General features: G+C 44.6%; 1 protein-coding gene across 2 annotated transcripts in view; it reads right to left on the bottom strand.

Moving 5' to 3' along the window:
• Positions 1-18602, bottom strand: part of rnf128b (ring finger protein 128b) — a 182854-nt gene that overhangs the window by 106017 nt on the left and 58235 nt on the right. The window contains exon 1 of one of the 2 annotated variants that reach the window (XM_086001731.1): positions 7451-8079. The exons of the other annotated variant lie outside the window; for it this stretch is intronic. Within the exon in view, the coding sequence (XP_085857857.1) occupies positions 7451-7871 (421 nt within the window). The 5' untranslated portion in view covers positions 7872-8079. Of the gene's footprint in view, positions 1-7450; positions 8080-18602 lie in introns of those variants that run through there. 2 annotated transcript variants of the gene reach the window in all.

Here is an 18602-nt window from a genome sequence, read left to right on the forward strand (position 1 = left end):
GACTATTTTAAAACCAGGTCCAACGCATTAGACTGGAGTTGGGGGGGTGAAGGGGAGAGAGAGTGCAAGCAAGAGTAAAATGAGAATATAGACATTAATTTTGGAATATTTCTGATCTTGATTTTCCCTCATGTTAGCATACAAAGAACTATGTAGCAAAAATAAATGATTGTGCGCAGGATATGTTTCATCCATGCTCTGGGAGCATACACTCTGAAACCTCTCAACCGTTGGATACCATGTTACGTTGTTTAGTTTTATAGCATTCAGGGTTATAAAGAAGCTGGATTAGAACCACAGTACAAGTGGGACCTATAGAAAGTAGTTGCAGCCAATAGGAAGCAGAGCTTGAAGCCTATAGAAGGCATACCCCGGTTGACTGGACGTAAAGTCCAACTCAGCAATCCAGCTAACTTGGCCCGCTCCAAAAGCAAAAAATACTGCGGATGCTGGAAATCTGAAATAAAAACTGAAAATGCTGGAAATACTCAGCAGAGTTAATGTTTTGGCCGATGGCCTTTTGTCAGAACTGTGACGAAAGGTCATCGACCTGAAACGTAAATTCTGTTTCTCGCTCCACAGATGCTGCCTGACCTGCTGAGTATTTCCAGCATTTTCTGTTTTTATGGCCTGTTCCACACTGGTGGCCCTGAGGAAATGGATACAAATCAATATAATTTTTCCTCATGCCCCTCATCACCATTGCAAACTAATCCAGGCAGCCAAGATTTCCACCATGAGTTTGTGTGCCTACACACAAACACAAAAAGGAGTCTAGTTGCAAACACTTGGAGGTCTCATGAAAAATTCAGCATAGCACTCTCGCACACTGTGCTACATCTTACAAATTACAATAAAGAGCGTTAACATGGATAATATAAAAGTATTATGAAGTCCATTAAATGATTATGGGTATCAATTCAGGTGGACTTTTTCTTGAACAAAAAAAAGGAAGTGTTTCTGGTTAAAATTGGAAACTACCAATCCCAGTGGAATTAGATCACAATTTATATAACCTAAAAATGTTAGTGTCAAGTTCAAAACACAATTTTCAAAATATATGTTTTTTGCCTGTGCAAGTCTTCAACGCCACTTATAAAAGTACAAGTCCAGCCCTGCAAAGAAACAGTAAGGAAACACTTAAAAAGTTAAAACACAGCTGTTATCTTCAAGAGGAAGACACCACACATACAGTAGAAGACAAAATTAAAAAAGGAGGCAAAGAAAGAAAGAATGGAGAGAAATGAAGAGCGGCTAAAACTTGAACAGGATGGGTCGAACGGCCTCCTTCTGTGCCATAAATTTCCATGTAGAAAGCAGCCCAGCCAATTTCAAATCATGTACACTGAAGCCAACTTAGGGTTCCTGGGTTTAAAAGGAGTCAGAGTGACTTTCCATATATAATGGAGCAGATCAATTAAAATAAGTAGTGTTTAATTTTAAAAGCATCTTTTATGTTTCTGAATTCCCATCGCTATATTACTGTTCTCCAACCTTACCGCACCCCCCACCCCCCCAGAAAAAAGTCTGAACAAAAAAAAAACAAACTCTCCACTAAAATATAAAATCGTATTCGGACAATGGGTTAGAGTCGCATCACCATGAACAGATGTGGAAATAACTTGTTTATTGGTTGATCAATGATCAAGCTGTGGCATACAGCGAGACACAGCTGGCTTTGAAAAAATATCCTGCCAGGCCGCATTGGGAGAAAATTAAGAGAGTTTGCTGCTGATGTATTACTGTTTACAAGACTACACTGGAAGATACAACAGCCTGTTGAAATTTAGATGTTCTATGCTGGTTTTTGGTCATTTGTGCTTCTGGAATATGCGCTGGCAAGGTTGTCTTCTGTATCGGAGCGCGCCAAGGTGGCAGCACGGCAGTGCTGCATTATGGGTACAGCTGAAACTGCACTTGGCCAACACGGGGGAGAAGGAACACGACTTAAAATTCTCAAGTAGTTGAGTATTGCAGAAGATTACAACCATGTCCTTTCATGGTACATGAAACAGGAAGGCAGATTATTATCTGAATGGCAATAGATTAGAAGGGGAAGTGCAACGAGACCTGGCTGTCCTTGTGCACCAGTTGCTGAAGGCAAGCATGCAGGTGCAGCAGGCAGTTAAGAAGGCAAATGGTATGTTGGCCTTCGTAGCGAGAGGGTTCGAGTACAGGAGCAAGGATGTCTTGCTGCAGCTGTACAGGGCCTTGGTGCGACCACACCTTGAGTACTGTGTGCAGTTTTGGTCGCCTTATCTGAGGAAGGATGTTCTTGCCAGGGAGTGCAGCGAAGATTCACCAGGCTGATACCTGGGATGGCAGGAATGACGTATGAGGAGAGATTGGGTCGATTAGGCTTATACTCGCTGGAGTTTAGAAGAATGAGAGGGGATCTCATTGAAACTTATAAAATACTAACAGGACTAGATAGACTGGATGCAGGAAGGATGTTCCCAATGGCCGGGGAGTCCAGAACCAGGGGTCACAGTCTAAGGATAAGGGGTAAGCCATTTTAGGACTGAGATGAGGTAGAATTTCTTCACCCAGAGAGTGGTGAACCTGTGGAATTCTCTACCACAGAAGGCAATAGAGGCCAATTCATTAAATATATTCAAGAAGGAGTTAGATATATTTCTTAAGGCTAAAGGGATTAAGGGATATGGAGAGAAGGCAGGGACAGGGTACTGAGTTTGGATGATCAGCCATGATCGCATTGAATGGCGGAGCAGGCTCAAGGGGCTGAATGGCCTACTCCTGCTCCTATCTTCTATGTTTCGCAAATTATTTCAAAAGTAGAGTCATTTTTAGTTACAAAAACATACCTTGAAGAACAGTCTACTACAAATCCAACGTAGTTTCTGGGAAAAAAATTACCCCCCCCCGCCGCCCCCGGAAGATTTTAACAACAAATTTACTCTACCAATGACCTTTCCTCCTTCTTTTCAAGGTTCTCCTGAACTCCCTTCTAAGCCATAGATTATCCCATGGAGGTCATTAATGCTGCACCATTAAGTTGACCTGCAGACTGAAGGGATACCAATAATTGCGATTAATTTATTTGATAGTTGTCATGAGTCCTAATAACATGACAACATTTTGGGTGGCGGAAGACCACTAGCCCATCAAGCCTACTCCTTTAGACCATCCATTAATCATAATTCTGGGACTAATAGCCTTGTTATCGCCCACCATTTTAGAAAATATGCAAATATATGTATCTATGAGCACGCGCGCATGCACACACATTTTAAAAAGTGTATTAATTAGCCACAAGAGGTCAACTAATTAAAACACTGCCATACAAGGAAGGGCTCTGTCCAGCAGCAAAAAGTCTGGGAACTTGTTCTGAGAAATATATATACTGTACTGTGGGTGCGTGGGCTGCAGGAACAGGGTCATAAGCACAGATACGATAGCAAAATACTGCAGATGCTGGAAATCCGAAACAACAACACAAAACGCTGGAAAAACTCAGCAGGCCAGGCAGCATCCGTGGAGAGAGAAACAGAGTTAATGTTTCAGGTCGATGACACTTCGTCAGAACTGGAAAAAGAATCCTTTGTTCCTTAACCTGTCCTAATACCACCTCCTCTTGCCTTGAATCTCTCAATGTCTCTTAATCTCTCCTGCTTTCTATCCTATCACTGACCTTCCCTTTTGTTCTTTCATCCCCTCCCCCTTTTCCCAGCCCCTAAACTTGCTTTCCATTTCCTGCTTTTTTCCAGTTCTGACGAAAGGTCGTCAACCTGAAACGTTGGCTCGGTTTCTCTCTCCAGGGATGTTGTCCTGGCCTGCTGAGTCTTTCCAGCATTTTCTGTTGTTATTTCATAAGCACAGATGTTACTGTACATTGCAGAACTCAATTAAAAGTTGGGATCATTTCCCTTATTAGACTTTTAAATGCAGGTCCACGCTACACTGGCGAAGTCACAGAACGCAGCAGCATCTGCTGAAATATACTGTGAATGTCAGGATTTTCAAAAAATAAGATTTTATGGCTTTGAGTGAGACAGAACTGTCTTCTTCAGTTTGCACCTGAAATGATAATCAGCAGGAGGTGAAGTAACACTTCCAGTCATCACTACAAACCAGACGCAATAACTTATAAGCATTATATAGCTGGTTCTGGCTATCAGGAAGTTATGAAGAAAAGTTAAGGAAGTTGGGCTCGTGATCTTTGGAAAAAGGAGACGTGGAATTGTTCTAATTGAACTCGTCAAGATTAGGAAGGGAAACAGACCAATTTGATCCGGATAAATTGTTTAATATGGCGAAGGGCAGCAGGAGACAAGTTAAAGTCAATAATAAGTAATGAGGCAGAGCTCCTTCACCAGAGGGCAAGTGACTGGTGGAATATGTTAACATTGAAGTGGACTACATACATTGCACAACGGACTGAGGTATGGCGAGAAGGTGGGTGGAAGATTTAAAGATTATATGTAAATAAAGTCACAAGGAGCTCTGGTCCTAGCTGCTGAATAATGATGCAGAACTCAATAGCACAAATCACTTTCCCAAAAGGTTAATATACGAGTGTTGCCAGTACAACCATCCAACACTATAGGGAGCCAATTAACATTAAGAAGCCTTATAGGAATGCTATGTGAAAAATCACAAAGTCTGAACATGGTTATAAATCATATAGATTCTGATTGCAAACTAGAACACTTAGCACAGCACGTACCGTACGACCGCACTGAATGTTCATTGTTCACATTCTACATAATTGAACGCCTAGAGTGACTGTGTCTCTCAACCCGGCAGCGATGTACTATGGGATTAAAAAGATGCAGCCCAAAAACAGGCATATCCAGCCTGTCTTTTCCACATTACAACAGTGACTACACTTCAAAAGTGCCTCATTGGCTGTAAAGCGCTTAGGGACATCCCGAGAGCATGAAAGGCGATATGTGAATGCAAATCCTTTCTTTCTCTTTGTAAGCTGCAGAGGCACATAGAACATGGAGCCACAATTTTTTTTAAAAATCCATGTCCCATTAATTTACATATAAATCAAGTTGCTGTTGCTGACAGATCTTGGCGATCTGATTTAAGACCATCTGCCCTCTCAGGTGGACGTAAATGATCCCACGGCACTATTCAAAGAAGAGCAGGGGCGTTATCCTCAGTGTCCTGGCCAATATTTATCCCTCAACCAACATCAAAAAAAGATGTGCAGTTTATGGGATCTTGCTGTGCGCAAATTGGCTGTACGCTTCCTACATCACATCAGTGACTACAATTCAAAAAGTATTTAATTGGCTATAAAGCGCTTTGGGATGCCCCAAGTTCGTGAAAGGCGCTATATAAATGCGAGAATTTCTTTGCTATTGTCCCAAGCTTCCAGGCAAACAAAATTCAAAAAGGACAAACCCATGAACATAGGGGCAAGTAGGAAGGAACTGCCTCGGCTTCATGGGCTGGATCGCTGGAGCTTGTGGGCCACCATTTAAGTCATCCTAGATTGCGAGAAACTCAGCTGTAATGCAATCAATTGCGACCGACACTGGATGACAATGCAAGCAAGCACGCAGGTTGTGGCAGAAACTCATTCTAAATAATTGAGGAAGTGATTCTAATCCAGTTGTTCCATCCTTTCAAAATGTGACTCAACCAGATTATCGAAAGTACCCCATTTATAATTTTACTTCCCCATTCTTGAGCAAGAATGGCATTTATTGCTTATCCCTAGTTGCCTTGGAGGAGGTGGTGAGACAACGGAGTGGCACGCTGGGTCAGTTCAGAGTCAATCACATTGGTGTGGGACTAGAGTCACAAATAGAGCAGACATCCTTCCTGGACAGATTTCCTTCGCTAAAAAAAGGACATTAGCGAACCAGTAGGGTTTTAAATGACAGTTTGACAGCTTCATGGCCACTTTTTACTTATTTTATTTCCAGATTTAAAAAAACTGAATCCAAATTCTCAACCTGCCATGGTGGGATTTGAATTTGTGTTCCCGGGGATTATTAGTGTAGGCCTCTGGATTACTATTCCACAGTGCCCTCTGTATATGATAGCATATACAAAGCATAAACAAGATAGTCTTTTTAAATAAAAAGCCCCCCACCCCCACACTTCAAATCCTAACGATATTGACTCATTCCTAGATTATAATTACATGGGTACATGGTGCCGCACAATACATTTCCCAAGTGGCAACTAGTCATGTGTGAGCAGTAAATGCTTGGAGGCTATTCTACCTTGGGGGCATCACATTCACTCCTGATCCGGTCTTCATTGAACACAGAGACACACTTCCATGTTGCTGGAAAGCAATCAGGAATGGCAACACTGGACAAACATTTCTCCTGTTACTCCAGGGGCACTGAGGTCCATCGTAGCGTTTACTGTGTCACCAGAGACAAGATCAAACTAATTTAGCATGTAGTGTCAGCTGTGGCTCAGTGGGCAGCACCCTCGCCTCGGAGTCAGAAGGTTGGGTGCTCAAGTCCCACTCCAGGGACTTGAGCACATAAAGTTAGGCTGACACTCCCAGGGCAGTGCTGAGGGAGTGCTGCACTGTCGGAGGTGCCGTCTTTCGGATGAGACGTTAAACCGAGGCCCCGTCTGCTCTCTCAGGTGGACGTAAAAGATCCCATGGTATTATTTCGAAGAAGAGCAAGGGGGTTATCCCCGGTGTCCCTGCCAATATTTATCCCTCAACCAACATAACAAAAACAGATTATCTGGTCATTATCACATTGATGCTTGTGGGAGCTTGCTGTGCGCAAATTGGCTGCCGCGTTTCCTACATTACAACAGTGACTACACTTCAAAAGTCCTTCATTGGCTGTAAAGCGCTTTGGGACGTCTTGCGGTCATGAAAGGCGCTATGGAAATACAAGTTCTTTCTGTTTCGGAGGAGGTGGTTACGGAGATAGGGAGCGGCAAGGCCACAGAAGGATTTGAATTCTACTGAGCCATCAGGGAAATTCCGACAAATGCCCTATACGCCTGGGATTTCAATTTGCGACACTATTTGGCAACTGCCAGCTCTACCACTGGCGGGTACGAGGGCACAGCAGGTAACTTCAGGTGAACTGAAACAAGCTACACTCATCCTTCGTTGGCATTCTTAAATTTTACCACAGTCCCACCCGCTGGTCACAAGGTGCCTTTGTGCTGTTAATAAGCCATCAAATTTCAATACAGTGCTCTGATGTTTGAACCCCAACAAAAAAATAAAATGCGACATTGGTTCAGATGCAACGAGTTGCAAAAAAATTTTTTATTGCAAAGTTCTATTTAAAAAAATGACAGCACCCAAAAAAAGATGCCCTTGGATTCTGAATAAGCCCAACAGGTGTCTGGTGTAAATTCAATTATTGAGAGACAGGGACCAGTTTGAGCAGTATACTTTGGAGAAGTTTAAAAGTTTTTTGTTGTTGCTAGAGTAGGGGGGCACAGAGTAAACTCGACAAGAGGTTTCAGTTCCAAGGCTTACCCGGGTGGGACATCTGGACGACCTCGTTGGACGGTGTCGGGTAGTTGAAGATGACCGCCGCGTTGGCCCCTTGCTCGGCGGCGTGCAGGATCTTCTCGGAGAAGGTGCACCCGTTGCCCCTCTCGATCAGGGCCACCCAGGGCTGGCCGGGGTCGGGTCCGGGGTAAGGGGTGCCGGCGTCGCAGCCGTAGGACGAGCCGGGGACGCCCACCAGCCCTTGGACGCTCTCCAGCGGCGAGTCCCGGCCGTAGACGCCGCTCTCGCTCCGCTCCTGCACGGTGCGGTTGGTGCGGGGGTCGGTGAAGCTGACATTGATGTACGCGGTCCAGAAGGAACTGGCCGGCGAGCAGTGCAGCCACACCACCAGGGCCAGCAGCCCAGAGCCGGAGCGACCAGCGGGACCCCTCGAAAAACCCGACATCGCAAAGAGGAGAGAGAGAAAAAAAAAAGTCTCTCTCTTGCTGCAGAGGCTGGTTTCAGGGAGAGGGTATTTAAAAAAAAATGCAACTCCCCCCCCCTAGTATCAGTTTCTCACTGCAGATGTAAAGTTCGACGCGCGTTCTTCAGATGCTTTCAACCTGCCCAGGTAAGATCTCACTCAACTGAAACCCGATCTACGCCTGCAAGTGAGGATCTCCACCCTCTGTGCTTCATTTAAAAGGGCAATGCACCTCTTGCTTCCACCCCGCCCCCCTCCGGCTCATTTCGTTAGTAATGTGTTTCGACCCAGAAAGTGCCCATAAACAAGAACAACATTTTAAAATAAATGTGTGTGCGTTATTTGTATATTTATAGTGTCAGTCAGTGGGCAGCACTCTCGCCTCCGGGTCATGAAGGTTGTGGGTTCACAGTCCCGCTCCAGAGACTTGTGCACAAGAGTCTGGGCTGACGCTCCGGTGCAGCGCTGAGGGAGGGCGGCACTGTCGGAGGTGCCCGTCTTTCGGATGAGACGTTAAAACCGAGGCCCCGTCTGCCCTTTCAGGTGGACGCAAAAGATCCCATGGCACTATTTCGAAGAAGAACAGGTGTCCTGGCCAATATTTATCCCTCAATCAAAAATAACAGATTGTCTGGCCATTATCACATTGCTGTTTGCGGGAGCTTGCTGTGCGCAAATTGGCTGCCGCGTTTCCTACATCACAACAGTGACTACACTTCAAAAAGTACTTCATTGGCTTAAAGCGCTTTGGGACGTCCGGTGGTCGTGAAAGGCGCTATAGAAATGCAAGTCTTTCTGTCTTTGCATGTTATACTTATGTCCAGCTCTTGACTGCTTTTAGAACCTTTCTCACACTGGTTTCTAACTCTTTCATTTTTGCCAGGAAGCCTTTATATCAAAAGGTTTATTTTTTTAAATCTGATCTATCCTCTTTGAGTGTTCTGCATCTGCCTCATTACAGGGATTATCTCATCCCCTTTCGACTCTTAAAGATCATGTTTGACCTTGTCCCCTTCCAATCTTCTATTTAATTCTCCCTATGATGTCCTCAAAGTCTCCAGTTAATGTATAAGATATGAGGACGGTTTTTAATTTTGTTCAATACTTAAAAAATAATTTCGCCATGATATCCCCATATGAATCACGTGACAATGTGCAGTAGACTTATATCATACTCTCAACACCAGAGGTTGCAGCGCAGTCATTGCAAAACAGCAGATCAACAAAGCAAACAGAACGCTGAGCTGTATTGACAAATCAGTAGAGTGTAAGTCCCTCCATGGCCTCGCCCCCCCCGCCCTCCCCATCTCCTCCAGCAGTACAACCCTCTGAGATCTCTGCGCTCCTCCAATTCTGGCCTTTTACGTATCTCCGATTTCCATCGCCCCACCTTTGGTGGCAGTGCCTTCAGCTGCCGAGGCACTATGTTCTGGAATCTCTCTGCCGTTCTCTCGTCCGTTAAGACACTCCATAAAACCTATCTCGTTGACTACGTTTTTTTTGGTCACCTGTCCTAATATCTCTTTTATGCGGCTCGGTGGCAAATTTTGTCTGATAATGCTCCTGGTGTCAGCCGTGGTTCAGCGGCTAGCACTCTCACTCTGAGTCAGAAGAGTTGTGGGTTCAAGTGCCCACTACAAGAGACTTGAGCACAAAAATCTAAGCTCACACTCCCAGTGCAGTACTGAGGGAGTTCTGCACTGTCGGAGTTGCCATCTTTCAGAGACGTTAAATCTCGGCCCCGTCTGCTCTCTCAGGTGGATGTTTACGATCCCATGGCACTATTTTGAAGTTCTCCCTGGTGTCCTGGCCAATATTTATCCCTTAATCAACATCACTTAAAAAAAAAAACATTACCTGGTCATTATCACATTGCTGTTTGTGGGAGCTTGCTGTGCGCAAATTGGCTGCCGCGTTTCCTACATTACAACCATGACTACACTCCAAAAAAGTACTTCATTGGCTGCAAAGCGCTTTGGGACATCCTGAGGTCATGAAAAGTGTTTCCTTTTGTGTTTCTTTTCTTTTCTTGGGACGTGTTTCTATGCTAAAGGTGCTATATAAATGCAAGTTGTTTAGATGGTCATGTTGGAGCTGTTCTGGTCGGACCGTATCTTGGGTACTGCATTCAGTTCTTGCCATTGAAACATAATAGAAACATCAAAGTCCCTGGAAGAGGTGTAGAGATGGGTGACGAGGCTCCGATTACTGAGTTACGAGGAAAGAATAGTAAAACCTCACGCTTTTCGGCCTCGGGAGGATACCTTAAGGAGGTATCTAGATCCTGGGCAAGATTTTCCGCTGGAGGTCCACCAACTCCGAGAAGCTCCCACCGGCCCAGAAGCTGCTCCATTGGCTCTTTGCATCCCTTATCAGCCACTTCTGGGATTATCCACCAGAAATGACAGGGTACGTGGAATGCCACTGCCCTAATGTGGGTGGCCATAAGGTAATGTTATGCAAATAACAGAAATGCAGCCTCCAACCAGGGAATGGTAGTGTAGTGGGTATGTTACTGGACTAGTAATCCAGATGCCTGGACTAATAATGTCAGTTCAAATCTAACCATGGCAGTTTGAGAATTTGAATTCAGTTTTTTTTTAAATATGGAAATACAGTATCAGTAAAAGTGACCATGAAGCTGCTGATACAAAACCCAAATGGTTCACTAATGCCCTTTTAGGGAAGGAAATCTGCCGTCCTTATCCGGTGTGGCCCATATGTGACTCCAGTCCCACAGCATTGTGGTTGAATCTTCACTGCTCACTGAAGTGGCCTAGGAATCCACTCAGTTGTGTCAGATTGCTATCGTTGAAGAAGAAGGCCCTCCACCACCTTCTCAGGGTAACTAGGGATGGGCAATAAATGGCGGCCTTGCCAGCGACGCCCATATCCTGAGAATGAATTTATAATTCATTGACTGCGGGTCAATTGACTGCATAGGCTAAAATAGGACTGGCCTACAATATATATTTGTTTAAAGCAGTTCCTCAGGCCAGTGGCCATGATACACTGTGGCTGAGGCTCAAGACCTGTTGCAGCCATTTTATGGTCCTTCAATCCGCCCCCCCCCCCCACAATCGATGGGACCCCGACAGGGTAGGTAATCCCGCCAAGAGCCCACCGAATTATCCAAGCACTAAGTGGAATAGAAAGGTTAATTCTAGTTAAATCACAGCTACAGGACAAAGAGACCTAGTAAAAGGCAAGTTCAGCACTGATGTCAGATAAAAGAGTGATTAATACCTAGTATGGTGAGTCTATGGAAACATGAAATCGATGGGCTGAATGTCCTCCCTTGCCTATTTGTAACCCAGGCATCAAGTTAATCATTCACAATTCCAGTGTAGCAACTTTAGAATTCCAAACTATTGATAACACAAAGTGCACGGAATATATTGTCAGAACCAGTGTATTTATCTGTCTATCTATATACAGTAAATTCTTTCTTATCCAGCATATTGGGACCAGGATGGTGCCGGTTGATGAAAAATTCTGGATAACAGAGAGGTATATCTACCAAGGCAATTTTTAACACAAACAAAAATAAAAACCACTGACTAACTCGGCCACTGCGGGAGTCTTGGACTCGGCAAAACGAGTGCTGGATGGATTCGGCAAGATTACCAGTTATCTATTTTGCTGGTTATTAAAGTATTCCGGATGATTAAGGGCCGTTTAAACAAGAGTTCACTGTATAAAGATATAAAATAACAGAATACGTTTGAGGAGTCAAAGGATGTAATTTAACCTTCAGATCAGGATCTAAGGGACATCCATAAACATGTTATGCTGCACTCTTTTAATGTCACCTAGTCCTGGAGATTAAACGACTGCCTTGACTCCATCTATGGTTCTGTAGGTACTTCTATGTGGTGTGACACTGAGCCAAAGGGACCAGGAAGGTCTGAGGTTTGGTCTCTGATCTGGATTGAGTTAGCAGATCTTGGCCAGGTCAGTGGCAAGGGTATAACGATTGATCTCTCTATCCCCCAACTTGGGAAAGGAAAAAATCAACCAATTTGGTGGTGGGCTGCCTTCTTGAACCATTGCAGTCCATATTCTTTGTGGTTTGATACAACAGAGTGACTTGCTAGGCCAATTCAGAGGGCAGTTAAGATTCAACCACTTCAGATTTCAGATTCAGATTTCAGATTAGATTTATTTGCCATATGTAACAAGTACAATGGAATGCTTGTTCCCTGTAGGGGCGCGTCAGCTATTCATACAGCGCCGCGTTCAGAGTCAATACAATGGCTTCCCGTGGCAGTGGGAGCACGATGTCCCTCAGCCGCTCCGTCCTCCTCTTCACCGCGGCCTCCTCCTCGCTGTTGCCGGCTCCACGTGTGGTGGCCTGCTTCTCCCGCTCTGGCCGCCATGCCCGGCTCCCATCCTCCCAGCCGGACTGCGAGTTACCCGAAACGGAGCTGCCGGCCGACGTGCTGCAGCGTGTCGTGAGACTTTGGCGTGGGACTGGAGTTGCATATAGTGGCGGGGGTTTGGAACTCACAGCCTGAAAGGGTGGTAGAGGCAGAAACCCTTATCATATTTAAAATGTACTTGGATATGCGCTGGAAGTGCCGTAACCTACAGGGCTACGGACCAAGAGCTGGGAAGTGGGATTAGGCTGGGGAGCTCTTTTTCGGCCGGCACAGACAGAATGGGTCGAATGGCCTCCTTCTGTGCCGTAAATGTCTATGCGTCTATGATTAGACCAGACCAGGTAAGGGTGGCAGGTATCCTTCCCCAGAGGATACTAGTGAAACAATTGGATTTCTGTGACAATCCGACAGTTTCATGGTCACTTTTACTGATCCTGATTGCTGTGCAGTGACTCTTGTGGTGGAGATGTGGGAGGAGGCATACTGAGAGGAGGGAGGCAGCTCAACATGCAATGAACATAGCCTAGCGATCGAAAAAGGCAGACACAGGCAGACCAGGCTGCCAAGAGAAGACAGGATATGCTCTCACTGCAGTCAGGGAGTAGTGGAGACAGAGATGCACTTCCTCACGGCCTGCGGAAAATATCAGGGCATCAGGGAGAATTTCTACCAAAAATTCTCACAAATATGCCCTGATTTCAGAAATCTGAATGACAACCAAAAACTCCCATTCCTACTGGGAGAGGAGAGAAGCTGTGTAACACTGGCGGCACACTATGTTACAGCTTGCCATGAACAGAGGGACAACCAGTAAACTAAGAAAAGAATATATATAAACAATGCGAATGTATATTTATACACTCAGGGATATACCTGTTTATACACTGTATGAATAGAACTGCGTTTATGTGCTCAACCATAAATGTATTTTGATGCTTTGGCAACATAAGATGTAACTTATCATGCCAATAAAGCGATTTGAATTGTGAATTGTGAATTGTATGGCTCAGCATGCTGGTAATCTGAATGAGAGAATCAGATGGAGAGCGAGAAGCAAGATGAAGTACAGTAGCTAGCAATTATGAGGAATCAACGGAGCTGGGTTGGGACTAACTTATGAACCTACAGGCTCCTCAGTGTGTAGAAGAAAATATTGCTACACTTCACAGGGTAAAAATTCTGCCACATGAATTCTTGGCATGTCCTGTGAGCGCGTATCACAAATTTCCACATGCCTACCCTGTGAATGCATGGCAAATTGTGGCCTGGAGAGTGTGTGCAATTCTGCAATATATGCTCCCGCCGTGTGGCAATAAATGGGACAGCAGAATTTTCACCCTCATGGCACTTGTGTTGGGCAAGTCAGGAGGAGTATATGATTCTTTTTGACTCATTCCGCCCCCTCCACTCCGCACACGCAGACACTCTTGAGCTGTTGTGTTGGAGCGAGATTCTGTTATGACAAGATACACTGGTACGCTGCCTCTAGAACATTCCTGAGCAGTGCAGTAATGTGGGAAGGCAATGAAAGAGCCCCGTCAACCAGTTTACATGATTCATCTCTGTTTCAACCCTTGTAATTTTGTGGCTTTCACACCAGGATATAAACATATGATCAGCACCACCTCCCACCACAATCTTTACAAGTGCACAGCGAGCAGGTGGTACAAAACATTTCTTTTATGACCTGAAAAATGACCTGTACACTCACTGCATGAGAACGAGCGCGAGCTGCAGTCCAGTCAATCTCTAAAAGGTGGCTATACTTTGTGGGCACATGTGACTTCATAGAATCCAGAATGTCCCATAAAACATCTTCAATGCCACCTTCACTGAGAATTCTTCTAATACAATGGCCCAGAAATTCGGGTCTCCACGGGTGAGTACGCACGGGGTACCGTAAGCCCAATGGAAGTGCCGGTTTCCTGCATGCACTGCGTATGCGCGGGAAACTGGCACTTCTGTTCCCCTGAAAGAAGGGGTTCAGAAGTCGAACGCGTGCGCCGGAGAGGCTGCGCGTGCGCATCGAACTCACGTTTTTTTGCAGGTTTTCTCAGGAGGGTAAGTCTCCAGAAGTTACACATGTAAAAAGCAGTCGCAAGGCCTGCTTTTTACAAGGTATGTGGTGAATTAATTAAAATTAAAACATTTTTTCCACAGGTTTATTATTGTTAAATACTTTAAAGAAAGGTAAGTTTATTTTTAGCCCCGTTAGAAAATGTAATTAATTTTTTCAAAAATTTAAATTATTGTTTAAAATAGTTATTTCATGTAATTTATAGTTTATTTTAAAAATGTGATGGTTTTTTAAAATTTATTTGAAGATTTAGTGATGTTTTGGGGCTTGTAGTATTTATAGGTCAAACTTATGAATGAAGCATTCCCTGCTACCATTGGCTCTCCATGGCCCACGTGATCCCAGGGGACGCATCGAACTAACTGCGCCCCTGGGATACGCAAGCACTGCGCGCCGGCAGTTGGAGCAGGCCCAGGATCGCAATTCCACGGGGGCCCACAGCTCAACGGCCGGCGCGCAAGGTAAGTGCAGGTCAGGGGCTTGCACCCACGGGAAGCGCCCGACCCGAATTTCTGGGCCGATATAGAAATGGGGTTTGTATTGAAAACCAACACCTTATATCCCCACATGGCCTTGCCCCTCCTTTATTTCCACCAGCCCAACAAACCCTCCCCTGACAGCTCTGTAGAAAAGGGAGAAAATCGAGGCTCAGAATTCATTGACCTCACCAGGTTCTTTACCTGGAGCAGGGTTAATATATTAAAAAAATGATTAAATACTGGAGATGGTCCTGGACTTACCAATATGAAGGCTACCGTTCTTCACTGGCATTTTAGCAATTAAAGCATGAAAATGTACCAATAGTTCTGTTATGCCTTAATTTAATTATTAATACAGTATGATGTTACAAAATATTTGGTGCCAAACAGATTTTCCATACAAAAGAAGGGGAAAAAGTAGGCCAACAATCTTTTGTTAAATATTAACAAAATTCTATTCAGCCAGAGCCAAACATGCAGTGTCATGACCGTCACACTCTCTGTTTCACATTTGCACTTGACTGGCTGAAATTTCTTATTTGTAAAACAGTGACAACTCACAATTGAGCAGGTACAGAATGTACAAATCAAAATATAGCAAGTGGGAATGAGAACTAACTTATCAGTAATTCCCTCCAAAAAAATCAAAGCAAAAACTGGCAGTCAGCAGCAGCCAGCAAGAAAAAAGAAATACTCGCATTTCTATAGCGCCGTTCACGACCACCGGATGTCTCAAAGCGCTTTACAGCCGATGAAGTACTTTTGAAGTGGAGTCACTGTTGTAATGTGGAAAACGCGGCAGCCAGTTTGCGCACAGCAAGCTCCCACAAGCAGCAATGCGATAATGATCAGATAATCTATTTTTTTTTTAATGTTGGTTGAGGGAGAAATATTGGCCAGGGCACCGGGGATAACTAAGAGTGAGTTGAAACTAACTTTCTTACTACAATTGGAAAAGGGAGGAAATGGTGGTCTTGTACAGTATTTGGCTCAGATTTTGATTCCATTTCTAATCTGTTGCAAGTAAATCCAATTATTCCACCAAGCTACTTCTTCTAAATTTTTATGCTCAGACGGTATTTATCCCAGACTGCTGAAAGAGACTGGGAAGGAGATTATGTGAGGCAATGACAATCATTATGAGGAAGTCACAGACCAGTAGACCGAAAACAGGGCAATATCGTTCAAAAAGAGTGACCAAACAAACACCGGAAACTACAGACCCATTGGTGTTCTATCACTTCTGTGAAAAATAATGTAAGAAGTCACACAACACCAGGTTATACGATAGCAAAATACTGCAGATGCTGGACATCCGAAATAACAACAGAAATGCGATAATGATCAGAAATAAAATTATTTCCTTTCCAGTTTTGAAAAAGGGTTTCAACCCGAAACATCGACTTTTAATTTCTCTCCACGGATGTTGCCTGGCCTGCTGAGTTTTTCCAGCATTTTCTGTTAACACCAGGTTATAGTCCAACGGCTTTATTTGAAATCACAAGCTTTCGGAGCGCTGCTCCTTCGTCAGGTCACTTCACCTGACGAAGGAGCAGCGCTCCGAAAGCTTGTGATTTCAAATAAAGCTGTTGGACTATAACCTGGTGTTGTGTGACTTCTTACATTTGTCCACCCCAGTCCAACACCGGCATCTCCACATCGTGAAAAATAATGGAATTGATTGCCAGGAGCAAACTGGGGGATTAACATTCGTTAATGTAGTGGTTATGTTACTGGATTAGGCCTGGCCTAATAATCCGGAGAGGTAAATTCAAATCCTACCACGGCAGTTTGTGAATTTGAATTCAGTTTAAAAAAAACAGTTAAATAAATCTGGGATAAAAAGCTAGCGTCAGTAATGGTGACCATGAAGCTATCGGATTGTTGTAAAAACCCATCTGGTTCACTAATGTCCTTTAGGGAAAAGAAACTTGCCATCCATATGCGATCTGGCCTATACGTGACTCCAGACCCACAGTAATGTGGTTCACTCTTAACTGTGCTCTGAAATGGCCCAGCACGCCAGTCAGTTGTATCAAACCACTACAAAGAAGTATAATAAGAATAAAACCGGACAGGTCACTCAGATTTGACATAGGTATCGGATTCGGATACGACAAAGGCATACCCCGCAAAGTCCTCCTCATTACCGTCTGGGGACTTGTGCCACAGTTGGGAGAGCTGTCCACAGACCAGTCAAGCATAGTCAGTGACGTAAGAAAACTACTAGGCACTTGGTCTAAGCGTTAAAACAAAGCTTTAATCAACTGTTTTACAACATGGAGGTCTAGTTGTGTCCTTCACTAGTTCCTGTTAAGAATGTCCTGCGCAAGCTGGGCCCGTGCCCGAGTAGTTATACTCTCCCTGGACAGCGCCACCCGCAGGCCGCTCAGTATTATTTCATAAGTCTTTCTTTCATGAATGACTGATTCATGTCAGCCATACTCACAGAATCTTAACTATTAGCCAATGTCCCAGACTCCTCCATCATCATCCCTGGGTATGTCCTGTCAAATGGGCAGGACAGACCCACCAGGGGTGGCAGCACAGTGGTATATAGTCAGGAGGGAGTGGACCTGGGAGTCCTCAACATTGACTCACAGGGCCACTCCCGACTATATACTATATGGCATCAGGTCATGGGCAAGGAAATCTCCTGCTGATTACCACCTAACGCCCTCCCTCAGCAGATGAATCAGTACTCCTCCATGTTAAACACCACTTGGAAGAAGCACTGAGAGTAGCAAGGGCACAGAATGGTCTCTGTGTGAGGGACGGCAATGTCCATCGCCAAGAGTGACTCGGTAGCACCACTACTGACCGAGCTGGCCGAGTCCAGAATACATAGCTGCCAGCCTGGGCTTGCGGCAGGTGGTGAGAGAGCCGACACGAGGGAAAAACCTACTTGACCTCGTCCTCACCAATCTACCTGTCGCAGATGCATCTGTCCATAACTGTGTTGGTAGTAGTGACCACCGCACAGTCATTGTGGAGACAAAGTCCCATCTTCGCACTGAGGACACCCTCCATCATGTTGTATGGCACTACCACCATGCTAAATGGGATAGATTCAGAACAGATCTAGCAGCTTAAAACTGGGCATCCACGAGGCGCTGTGGGCCATCAACAGCAGCAGAATTGTATTTACCACAATCTGTAACCTCAGGGCCCAGCATATCCCTCACTCTACCATTAAGCCAGGTGACCAACCCAGGTTCAATGAGGAGTGTAGAAGAGCATGCCAGGAGCAGCACTAGCTTACCTGAAAATGAGGTGCCAACCTGGGGAAGCTACAACACAGAACCACATGCATGCTAAACAGAGTACTGGGGCTTGAACTCATTGGCCCAGTAATTCCTGTCACAACGCGTGAGTACGGACAGGGTACTCGCGCGTGTGCCAGGAGGAATTGCCGGTTTTCAGCATGCACAGCGCATGCGCTGAAAACCGGCATTTCCTGTCCTCTGACCCAAGGGGTTAAGAGGCTGAACGCATGCGCGGTATTGGGCAGCGCGTGCGACTTGGATTTCCTGTATTTTTACAGATTTGCGCGTGTGTAAAGGCCTCCGGTTTTTACGCATTGAAAAACCACACGTAAGTACTTAGTTTTACAGGTAAGTGGTCTTTTAGTACAATTTAGATTTTTTTTTTCCACAGGTTTATTATTTTTAAAGAATCTACAGTAAGGTAAGTTTAGTTTTAGACCCTATTTTTTAAAAATTTATTTTTTGCAAAAATTTGATTAATTGTTTAAAATAGTTTTTTTTAAAGTTAT

This window comes from Somniosus microcephalus, chromosome 1 (genome assembly GCF_052327205.1).
Source record: "Somniosus microcephalus isolate GS21.2 chromosome 1, FLI_Smic_1.0, whole genome shotgun sequence".
Classification (NCBI taxonomy): domain Eukaryota; kingdom Metazoa; phylum Chordata; class Chondrichthyes; order Squaliformes; family Somniosidae; genus Somniosus; species Somniosus microcephalus.